We start from the raw sequence: 12,264 nt of genomic DNA on the forward strand, positions 1-12,264 counted from the left end.
AAGAAAGAAAGAAAGAAAGAAAGAAAGAAAGAAAGAAAGAAAGAAAGAAAGGACTCAAATTACCAAAATCAGCAATAAAAAAGGAAACACCACTACCAACCTTATAGAAACAAAAAGGATTCCAAGGGAGTATTGTGAACAATGGTATGTCAACAAATTAGGTAGCTTAGATGAAGTGGACAAATTCCTGGGAAGGCACAAACTACCAAACCTGACTCAAGAATAAGCAGAAAATCTGAATAGACATGTAGCAAGAAATTGAATTAGTAATCAAATAGCATCCCACAAAGAAACACCCAGGCTCAGATGGCCTCACTTGTCAATTCTACCAGATATTTAAAGAAGAATTAATACAAATCCTTCGCAAATCCTCTACAAATTGGAAGAGGAGGGAACACTTCCCTGCTCATTCTATGAGGCAGTACTTCCTTGACACCAAAATCTGACAAAGGCATCACAATAAAGAAAACTACAAATCATTTATTTGTTAATTATACTTTAATAAAGCTGGGGAAAAAAAAAATCCCAACAGCTACAGATCAGTATTTCTTACTGTCTCTTTTACAAGACAGGCTATCTACAGCCTCTAAGTTTTTCTAATAACACACCAAGCACAGGTCACTGGGCACCCCAGCCTGAGCCCAGCACCCACCTCCCAACCACAACACATCTCTTCTCACCTCCTGAGACTCTACCAAACACCCAATGCTCCCTCCAGCTCCTCTTCCTGACCATTCAACTATCTGTACTCCATGAAGCTCTCTCCCCAGGACACTGACTGACAATGTCCAGTTGGAGAAGGGAAGGCTATGAATCGCCACAGAATCCTGGCATGCCTGACACATAGCAACCCCCACTCCAAGTTCCGCAGTGTTGTGGATTCAACAAGAGGGAGGCTTCCTTGTGGACTGGGGTAGGTCTCCACTAAACCCTGGCTCCAGGCTAAACCCTGTCCCTAAATTATGGTTACAGCCTCACACCTCTCCCTTATCCTCTTAACTCTGCCCCAGGGTAGATGGAAAAAAACAAAAACAAAGACAAAACTGCATTTGGAGGAAATTTTACTCTGCCTCCTACTAGGCTGAGTGTAAGCCTTCTGCACCCAAGAGAATGGGGTTAGGCATTGAACAAAAGACAAGAGTACTGATATCAACACATACCTCATTTCATTCAATCCTCTCATCCACTCTTGGAGGTAGGAATTATTGCCCCATTTTACACAGGAGGAAAGTACTGCTCTGGGTCCCCCAGGAACAACATGCTGGACAGCAGCTCTAGCCTGACTATAAACGGCCCCGGGGAGTACCTTGTTAAATCACAGCTGATCACCATGGAATGTAGCACAATAGGACAAGAGTGGTTACAACATGAGAGGAGGAACAGTCACAAGTTGAATGCACCCCATCTGCTTAATCTATAAACCGCTGATAACTGAAATCACTGGCTCTAAGGTCATTCTACTACTTCTGGAAGTCGGCAGACTCCTGTTTATCTACAAAAGAGGCATGTGCGTGGGAGGGGGAGTGGGGGGGAATAGGAGCAGAACTGGCAATTTATAGTTATTGATCAATTTATTTTTACCCAATATAATTTAAGTCTTTCTTCCTTTGGGCCTCATTCCTAGATCCCATAAACCATGTCTGTCAGATTGGAGTTGATCCATATGGGTTAAATGGTCAGCTGCCCAGACTAGCCAGTCAGAACCTATCATGGTTTCTGTGGATGGCTGCATGTGGTATTCCCAGACATCAACCCACAAAGTTTTAGGTCAACACCATTTTTAAGCCAAGCTTTTAAAGCCAGAGCCTGTCCCCCACTCTATAGATTTAGCTCCACAGACATAGGAAGAAGGAGTTTCTTACCTTGTGTAAATCGACTCTTTGGCAAAGAAGGTACATGAGGTGCTCAAAGAGCCATCAGTAAGGCCCTTTATGGATACACCTCAACAGGAACTGCTCAGATGCAATGGCTTACAGGAAAAGCCTCATGTCCAGGATGGCCACAGTGCCCTACACAGGCCACTTAAGACAGACAGACACACACACACACACACACACACACACACACACACACACACACACACAAGCTGAGAGTATAGATATAAGACTCCAGATAGATCTGACTCTCTCTCGGTATCCATATTCTTTAAAAGCCAATATCCCTAGCCCAGGAATTTGCGATTTAGGGCCTGTGGATTATTCCAACCCTCCTGGAAAGCAAGGTGGCAATGTGAACCAATGTCCTAAAAGTGTCTATGTCCTCTGGCCTAAGAATTCCTAAGAATTTATCCCATGGAGTTAATTCAACTGAAGCAAAGAGCTCAACACAAGCGAAAATATTCAGGATTATCTATGATTAAAAAAAAAAAAAAAAAAAAAAGACTATCTATAATGGAGAAACCTGGAATGTTGAATGCTAAGGGAATATCCATAAGAATTTTAGATAGCAGCTTGAAAAGATAATAAGGATAATTACGAATAACCTAACAGTTTAAGATAGCATTGAATGAAATGAGCAGAACGCAGAACAGTTTTATACCACCATTACAACAGAGTTAAGTATGTATGTATTTAAGTGTCCAACTTCAGCTCAGGTCATGATCTCAGGGTTAGTGAGTATGAGCCCTGCGTTGGGCTCTGTGCTAACAGTGTGGAATATGCTTTGGATTATCTGTCTCCCTTTCTTTCTGCCCCTCTCCTCCTTGTGCACACATGCGCTCTCTCTCAAAAGTAAAATAAAAACATAATAAACAAACAAATAAAAAGCAATGGCAGGTTTTGTTACAGTGGTAGACATATGTTTGATTACAATGGTAGGTAGAATTATAGTTTGTTGGTTTTTTTAGGTTTATTTATTTTGAGAGAGAGTGTGAGCGCATATGAGCAGGGGAGGGGACAGAAAGAGAATCCTAAGCAGGCCCTGCACTGTCACCACAGAACCAGATGTGGTGCTCAAACTCACAAACCATGAGATCATGACCTGAGCTGAAATCAAGAGTTGGACACTTAACTGAGACACCCAGGCACCCTGAATTATAGTTTTTTAAACATTTGATGTGGTGATATATTTTCAACTAAAAAAAATTTTTTTAAAAAAAGGAAGAAATCCTACAAAGCAAAAACCAAAATCTTCAGAAATAACTGTTAGTGCTACCAATAATAAATAACACACTCAGAGCTTACTCAGTGTTAGGCACTGTTTTAGGTCCTTTTATGCCTCCTACCTGAACTTCCCAACATCCATGAGGTAGACACTATTATCACCCCCATTTTATAGGCAAGAACACAGAGGCACAGAAAGGGCAATAAAAGCTTTCCCATATCACACAGCTAGCCAGAGTGATGGAAAGAAACATTCTCCATGCCACTTCAAAGGTCATTCATCTGCTAAAATGTTTGTGCCTGCTTCGAGACGACAAAATCCGCAGCAGAAGTCTCACCCCAAGAGCCTGAAACGGGCAGTAGGTAGTGAGCTTCACAGGTTATTTCAGAGGCTTTTCATGTTGCAAATATGACCAGGATTTCCCGCCATACCAACCTAGACTTCAGAAGGAAGAGCACTGAAGACCAAATGTCCAGCCCACTCAAACTTCAGAAAGGGAAAGAGGGACCGACAGAGTTGGGACTTGCCCAAGATGATGTAATGACTTAGGAGAAGAACCAGAACTCGAAATTCTCATGCCAGTGGTCTTTGAGGCTTTGCCCCTCTCCCCTGCAGACCATGACCTCCTCTTTCTGTATCTCTCTCTCCCTTTACCTTCTTTCCTTTGGTCCCCTCGGTCTAGCTATCCTCAGCTTTCCCTTGTCCAGTATGGTCCCTACTATACTAGCTTCTCTGTCTTTCATTATCTTCCATTCACTCTGCCTCCACTTCTCTCCCGCCCTGCAGGTGACTGTATGCAGCAGCTGGCATTTCAGCTACGGTGTTCTTCCCATGTGGCCTAACAGCAGCCAGAGGAAATTACAGGCCACATTCAGCAGTAGACCCCTGCCCTTCCCAACGAGGGAGACTGTTCAAACACATTGGGAGAGACAGAGATGCTAAAGATCAGTGTTGGAAGAGAGGCCCCTCATTTTGACTCTGGACCTAGCCCAGATCACCCATCTGGTGCCCTGCACCTCCTTGGTGCCCTGAGGGCCCTCATGCTTCCTCTGTCTGACTACACAGTTTTTCCCAGGTCTGTCCACCACGGAGTAAGGACCAGCCTTTGTTTATGTCTGTCTCCCATGCCTAACGTAATGTAGTTACCAATAAAGGCTCGCTGCATGAGCAAACCAGTCTTCATTTACTCTCTTTCTTAGGGCCCTTCCTGACTTGACATGAATACCCAGGTCTACCCATTCTCAGCCAGGCAGGCTTCCTTTAGTGCTCATCTGAATGCCAGAAGCCACCTAACACCTCAACACCAAGTCACCAAGCTCCTATAATGCAAATACCAGTTTCCCAGTGTCCACCCTCCACTTGGGGAGGCCTTTCCTGTTTTTTCAAGCGGGCAGTGGTGGTGTCCTGAAACAACCAACACCACTCTGCCGTTTCAGGATGTCAAAGGCAAAAGGATATTATGCAAAACAGAAAGAAATGTTTAAAGAAAATTTTAAAAGCACTTTTAGAATGTACCCTGTCAGGGGGCCAGGCAATTATTGCACCACCACCCCCCCCCCCCCGCCAGGGACCCTCCCCACAACCTCCAGACCCATGTGGTGGGGCAGGAAGGAACCTGACCTCATACCATACTGGTCATGCTGGTTGGACATGACCCCGCCTCTTCCCTCAGCACAGCCTCCCCCTGAATCCCCAGGCTCTGTGCCAAATAACCCCTGGCAGATTCCCAAATCCAAAGTGTCCCTCGGAAGAGGAGAATGTAGATGCAGTGAGGGCAATCAAAGTGGAATAACTTCAAAGTGGAATGACACCTTGGGAAGAGACTGGCATAGTGGCCTGAGACTGGATTGCTGAAACCACCTGAACAAGTTCCAACTGAGCGCCAGGCTTTACTGGTCTCTGAAGCTTCTCTCAAAAGCAATTCCTGGAAACTTGCAGGTTCTCACTTTGTGGTCCCTCCCCAGATCTCAGAACTGCCTGGAGGTGGGAGAGTTGTGTTGTTTGTTTCAGAGTTCGATTTGCTGGCTTGTTCCCACAAGCTCTGTGGAAACAGTCACAAGTCAGTCATGTCAACTGCACTGGGTTAGCTAGCTGGTGTTTCCACGGCCTCAGTGCCACAGTCCACATAAGCCTAGCCCAGGGACCTGGCTGCTAAGGAGACAAATGGAGAAGTTACTGAGAAAGCAGACTCCTGGGGCATCACCCCCACCGCTTCTGTTGACAACAGATTTCTGCTCAGTCTGATCCCAAGAGTCTGTCCTGCAGCTTGGCCCTTTGCCCCTGCCCCAGGCACTTCCTGCACCTAGTTTCCTTTTTAATCAGAATTCTAGACACATCCCTCATTCAGCAATAAATGATATTCCTCTGCCAGCGCTAAGCAAACCTGTAATTCTCAATGGGTCTATCTTTTTTAGTAAGAATGGTTTTAAAACATAGCCCTTCTCAGAAAGCATTCACCCTTTTTTCCCCCCTTTTTGGAAAACCCTACTATTGAAAAAATCCAAAAAGTGTAGTGCTTTATGTCCAAGCCTCAGAGGGCCACCAAGAAAAACAAAAACTACATGTGTGTGTTCAACAACAACTAAATGATGAAAGAAAGTTATAGCATATTCAGCTGACAGAATGACACAGCTTTTGTGGTTTTTAAAGTTGTAGGACTGAGCTCGTAAGAAAGAATCTTAAGTGACAAATGCTGGACACCAGGTTATCTATATCTAAACATACCAATCTATGTGTTCATCTGTAAAGACAGTAACTATATTCTTATCATATGTATGAGAAAAAAGACTAACAGAAGATGTGCCTACATGTCTCCTCTAGGTAATAGGAATACAAGTGTGCTTTTCTCCCTCTTTTAACTTTTCAAGTTATTTTCAATAAGCCTACATTACTTTTTGCAAAGAAGACGAAGAGATCGTGCGCTCCTCAAAAAAATACAGAGAAAAGCAAAGACCCACAGCCCTAGACTGCTGTGTTCCAGGGAGGCGAATCCTTCCCTCTCTCTGGGCTTTGCGAGGGGCTTTAGAGAGTGGCAGGGGGAAAGGGAAGCAGCTACAGAACACACCCAGACCAGACATTAAAATCACTGCCAAAGAATTTAGCAACAGCCAATTATGTATCTCCTGGCCTTCATTTGTGTAGGGAAGGGGCGGGCTGAGGCCAGGCTGGAAAGTGGAACCTGAAACACTGAGCGTGTGACTCAGCCCTTCTGCCTTCTAAGGACGAATCCCTTTAGGCCACGTCCACCCAGAACCAGCTCCCAACCAGACCCTGACCCCTGATCCTAAGCCACCACGACCTTCGAACCTGGAGGTTCTGACCTTTACAACAGGATCTGCAATCTCTCCCTGAGCTCGTGACCTGTGTAGGCCCAGTTAAACACAGAGACCCCCCATAACTGGGGCCTTTACAATCATGGCCACAGTCCGGCTCCCAGGAACCCTCACAATCCCATGCCTTGTCAAATCCCCCAGGAGTCAGGGTCTGGCTGGCTGACCTCACTGGCCAGACCACCCTGGGCAGTGCCAGAGCCAAGTGTAAAATGGCCACAGTGCCAGGCCTCAAGGGATTTAAACCACAAAGGCAGACCACTTGTCCTCAAACAAATGGATTGCCCTTAAATGGATAAGAATAACTGGAATCTCCAGGTAGATATGGATTCAAGCAGAATTCCAGTCTCTGCTTCTTGTCGGGAGCAGGCAGGGAACACTGAATAGTGAAGACGGCACAGGAGGCACTGGGTCTACGAGCAGGGGAGAAATGACCAGGTTTGAGTTGGCCACAGGACAACTGGGCCCCTTTCATACACACCCAGAGCCCAGTTAAGCCCAAAGGGGATGAGCCTCCCAGACCTGCCCCCAAAGCCTGGAAGATCCCCAGGGTGAAGTCTATGGAAAGGCGGGGACTGCCTGAGCATGAACTGTCCCATTGTTCCCAACCCATAAATTAGTCTAGTCTCAGCCTAGAAATCCCTATCCTGCTGCTACCCAAAGACCATATGGTTGCTGTTGTATCATTACAGTCATTATAAAGCAGCAAGGCACAGATTACTCAGCCAAGCTAATTTGAGGCTACAGAAATTAGAGGAACTTTTCAACACAATCAAAACCAGGACTGAAGAACTCTGATATCAACTCTGGGTTTCTGAATAAGAGAAAGAAAGAAGGAAGGAAGGAAGAAAAGGAGGGATGGATAGAGGAGAGAGAGAGAGAGAGAGAGAGAGAGAGAGACTATAACACACACACACACACACACACACAATTTAGTTTCTCTAAATGACATCAGCAAAATTTAATTATGCCTCCTCTGCTTGGACTATGAGTTCCTAAAGAAGAGGCATTTTGTCATCTTCCTCTTTGCGGCACTAGTACCCAGCAAAGATCAGGCACATTGTTGGAAGTGAATAAAGTTACCAGATGCTTTAGCCATTGAGGACGTCCATGCAAGCTACTACATAAGACCTTTCAGGTGGACACGGACATACCTAGAGAGAGAGGGTCCTCCCAAATTCCAGATGTTAGCCTGCTCTGAGCCCCTGCACTAGGTATCTATAGGGCAATAACCTCGAGGAAGAGCACTATGCTGGGAAGCAGAATACCTGAGTTCCAGCCCCAGCTGGCCACTCCTGGCTGTGTGGCCTGAGACGACACCCTTGCCCTCTAGCACAATGAGGGATGGGGCCAGAGAACTAGACAGTCCCATCCTAGGATGCTGTAGGTCCAAGATGCTCCGGTTGAAATCCAATCCCACATTTGGCTCTTGCTCCCCATGCCCCAAGGAACTTCCATGCTTGCTCAGAGTCTGGGACAGATTGCCACAGTCAGGAATCACTTCAGCCACCATCAGGCTGAATGGAAGAAAATGAGCCCAATAGTCATAGAGGGCATTTCATAATCTTGGACTGTCAGACAAGAAGGTGTATCTGTCAATTTGTCAGTAAATTATTTTCCCCAGGAAAAACAACAGGAAAAAACTGTTTTAAAGTACTAGTTACCTAATCTGACAAAGCTTAAAGATCTAGACACAGGAGAGGCTCCCCATGCCTCCCCCAACCCTGAGGATGAGGCTCCAAGACTCATCTCCAAAGGGGAGAGAGAGCCCTTTCCCAAGCCAAGGCCAGAACAGATGTCCTCAAAGTACATTCTGTCCTGGGCAGCCTGCTCATGTCCACATGTGTGCATATGGGAGGAGGACAGCACGCTGGTGGAAAAACACCTGAGAGCTGAGAGCCCAGCAGAGACTCAGAAAGTGCTTTGTCTTCCCAAGGGTGCAAGCCATGGTAGCGGCTTGGCTGACAGCCCCCACAAAAGCTGGGGAAACTGGTTCATGGATAAGTGTTCTCCCAGGGCCCTGGCTATCTACAGTAGCTGTTTGTTGGCCCAGGGGCCCACAACTCTCTGGTGCCCACCTCTAGATCAGAGTCCTCGTCTGAACAAATGAAGAGAATTTCTTCACAGCACAAAGGGCAGGGGAAGTCTCTGGGTTTAAGCAGTCCTTTACTCACCCCCCACACCCCATACACCCTTGACAAGACTGTACCAGATGTACCAGGCTCCAACTGAGCCCCCAGGTCAGCCTGGCCTTCTCTAACCAGTCCAACCTAAAGTATTGCCCACTCCCACCCAGCCCCTCTCTGGGCTGACAGTGCCAGTGCCAGTACAAGTCAAGTCACACTGAGCTGCCACCAAATCTGAGCAGAGATGAATATCCCAGGAAAAGGAAAAGGCAAGACCACTCCTCTTCCCAGGTTGACTACATCTCAGGCAAACACCCAGGCAGCCAGGAAAGGGTGCCACATGACCGTGTTCAGTGGATTAGATGCTGCTCAGCCAGAGGGCCAAGAGGACAGTGCCTGCAGTTCTGAACTGTCTGAGAGAACTCCCTGGGGAACTTGTAAGAGTCCTCAGGAAAGGCCTACCTCCCCCCTGCAGTCCCTACTCCTGAAGGCCTCATACTAGCCCATGGGGGACCCTGAAGTAGGGCTTACAATGGCTCTAAACTCTACAATCTGCCTTATGTCACACAGATAGTATAGACAGGATTCAAACCCAAGTCTCTCTGAAGTCTGTCTCAAGGCTCTGACAACCCATGACAGATCAAACAGTCACTCATCAAGCCCAGTCTGATGCCTGGCTCCTCCGGGAAAGAGCATGCCCATTACCCTCCATGTTCCAGACAGGAGCTTATCATAGCGTATGGCCCAGACCCCTGGACAACAGAAAGTAAAGCCAAGTCATGGAAAGAAACTGCAAGTAGTGAAAAGGCCGCAGTTCTAAACCCCACGGATGCTTTCTCCCATCAACCTCAAAACCACCCACAAGGGCTTTGGTTGACACCTGCCCAGATGAACAGATGGGCTCAACTCCCCTGACCCACACACTCCAAGAGACCTTCAGCTTCCTCAAGGCCCCCTCCCAGCCAGAAGCCCTCACTCCAAGAGCTGCACCCAACCACTCAAACCTAAGGGCTCAATTAAAATGAAGAAAAACCCTCTGTCTTCACTTTGTGGGACCTCCGTAGCAGCTGCCCAAACATCATAGTCCCATATGTGTCACGCTAAGGCAGCCAAGCTAGAGAAGGCCCAGGGCCTCTCTCCTCACCCTCCAAATGTTATCTCTCAGGAAGTCCCTTCAAACCACCAATTCAAAGTTCAGCTCAGAAATACCAGTAACTGGTCACCAATCACTAGCAACACCATTAGAAAACAAAACAAAGCAGAGATACAGCACCACGGGCTCTCCAGCTTCATCAAGAAGACCTTATACCTCAAACGCCAATCTAATGAACATTGGAGTACTTTAATTTGCTAGTTTCTTTTTTTCTGAATAAATGTCTAGGCAAACAAAACCAAAAAAGACAAAACCTGGCCTCTCTGGGTTCTGAGGATTTCTTCTCTCTCCTCCCCCTTCTCTCTGCTGTTCAGAGCCTTCTATCTCCACGGGAGTCTGAGAAAATGGAACTTCAAGTCCCAAGTCCTATTTGCGTGTACTTAATGTACGCAATCTCATTTATGTTCTAAAAATAACCCTGTGAGTTAATCACCAACAACCTCATTTTACATATAAGAAAGAGATTCTGAGAAACTCTCTAAGATATGTGAGGCCAGACACTTAGCAGTGGGGCAAATATTCAACTTTATTTTATAGAACTAGTCTCCTTCCCAGAGGGAAGTCCAATTGAGTCCAAAGGGACTCAATTTTCTGTTTACAAAAAAAAAAAAAAAATCCCCTTACTTCCACAATTCATGTCTGACCAATTCCAAGAGCTTCCCCCCAAACTTGATACGAAAATACTGAAGTCATTATTGGAGAAATTGAGCAAGAACATGTAGGAGGCCTTCTCTGCCAGGGCTTTGCGGGAAGGTGACAGAGTTCCTTTTGGCAGGATGCCTGCCCTGCTGCCAGGGCCCCTCACTCAGAGCAACAAATAAACCCTGGCATTAAGAATGAGCAGCCACCTGTATGATAATCTTGGGAACAACCTGTGGCTGCCTTGGGCCTGACTGCCTGTGGATTACAGACCAAGGAAAAGTTCCCCCCCCCCCCACTGCCTCCAACAGGCACGGGCTCAGACTCCTCCTGACGTGAGGAATGCAAACCCACCCACTCAAACTCCCAGTATATGCTGAAACACAGGCTGGTGGCCACATTTCCAATTATCTGGGCAAGATACCTGAGACTCTGAGCTGCTTCCTGGAAGGGACAATTCAGTGTGAACTGGTTTATAGTTTAGCCCTCCAGCCCCTATGGTACACACACTGTACTCCTACAAACACCCTCAGCCCTTGACAGTGCTAGTTCACTTAGGTTTTGGGAACCTACAGGGGCAGGAAGCAGGGTAGGAAGGCCCCAGGGCAGGGATCTACACAAAGGAGGAACTTAACATAATAGCAACAATTTACTAAGGGTTTACCTTCATTAATGTAAACCCTTGTTTATATTGTCTCATGTAGCCTTCCAAAACAAACCTGACTTAGGTACCATTTATCTTCCCCATTTAACAGACCAGAAACCAGAGGTTAAAGAGCAAGTCACTCGTCCAAATGCTCAGGAAAAGTTAACCCACACTCAGAGGAGAGTATTTCTATGGGAAGACAACGTATGTGAGCTGGATGTGAACTGGGAGGGCAACTTCCTTCCCCACTGGAGGCCTCAACATCAGTTTCCTAAACTGGAGTGGGTTACTCTGAGCTGCCTCTTAGTCCTTACCAGACTTGACAGGGCGAAGGCTGCTCCATGCCCGAAGCAAACTCAAACTCCAAAACTTCTTGAGGCACGGGCCAGAGCAGGGAAGTCTCCAAGGCCTTCTCTGCTTCTGGGAACAGAGGGGCCTGCAGCTTCCTTGTACCACCCCCGCCCCAGCCTTCCACGTAAATCCAAAAAAATCTCGCCTCCCACCCTCTCCCTACATCCAGCCCGGAACCTCTGTTTGGGACTAGGGACTCCGATCCGGAACTGGGGGGCTGAATATCCTGGAAGAGGGCATGGGCGAACGTCCAGGGGACCCTGTCGGGGAAATTCGGGAAAGTCCCCGAGTCCTTACCGAGCAGCGGGGACTCCTCAGGGCATGCGAGCAGCGACAGCACTGTGGTAGAGGGCACTGGGGCCGAAGTCAAGTTGCTTGCGGGGCCGGGGCCGGGGTGAGAGTCCGCGTCTGGGCTGGAGTCGCGACCCGAGCGCAGCTCGGAGGAAGCGTCCAAAAGCGGCAGCGGCGGGGCCCCTCGGGGTCGGAGCTCCGCGGAAGGCTGCTCGATGGCGGCGGCGCCGTTTGAGCCGCCCTGCAGCGGTGTAGGGACTCCCACCAGCTGAGGCAGGCGGTTCAAGTCGCGGCCGGCCAGGTAGTAGACGAGGGTGACGCCAAGATGCAGCGCGCAGACCGCCACGAGCAGGCGGCAGGCCCGCTGCAGGGACGCGCCCGGCATCGCCGCGCTGCCGCCCAGGAGCGGCTCCCGAAACCTCATCTTCCCGCCGCCGCTTTAAGAGGCGGGTGGGCTACCGCGGGGGGGAGGGGGGCGGCCCGCCCGCGGGCCGCCGGCCAGGCGCTGCCCGACCACGGCTCTTGGGGGAGGGGCTGGAGGGGAGGCAGGGGAGCGCGGCTCCGGGTGGCAGGCGGCGGAACGCCGAGACTCCGACCAGCGCTGCCGCCCAGCGACTAGAAGTGCGC

At 48.2% G+C, this 12,264-nt stretch overlaps 1 protein-coding gene across 7 annotated transcripts in view; it reads right to left on the minus strand.

The window, feature by feature from the left end:
- B4GALT1 (beta-1,4-galactosyltransferase 1) overlaps nucleotides 1-12,263 on the minus strand; it is a 65,677-nt gene extending 53,414 nt beyond the window's left edge. For 6 of the 7 annotated variants that reach the window (XR_007456568.1, XR_007456564.1, XR_007456565.1 and 3 more), the window contains exon 1: nucleotides 11,644-12,260. Coding sequence is in view for 2 of the 7 variants with exons in the window: in XM_049624900.1 (XP_049480857.1) it covers nucleotides 11,644-12,061 (418 nt within the window). In the remaining 5 variants the exon portion in view is untranslated. Of the gene's footprint in view, nucleotides 1-11,643 lie in introns of all 7 variants that reach the window. The other variant, XM_049624927.1, reaches the window with a different exon arrangement.
- Nucleotide 12,264: the final 1 nt, after the last annotated feature.

Source organism: Panthera uncia, chromosome D4 (assembly GCF_023721935.1).
Source record: "Panthera uncia isolate 11264 chromosome D4, Puncia_PCG_1.0, whole genome shotgun sequence".
NCBI lineage: Eukaryota > Metazoa > Chordata > Mammalia > Carnivora > Felidae > Panthera > Panthera uncia.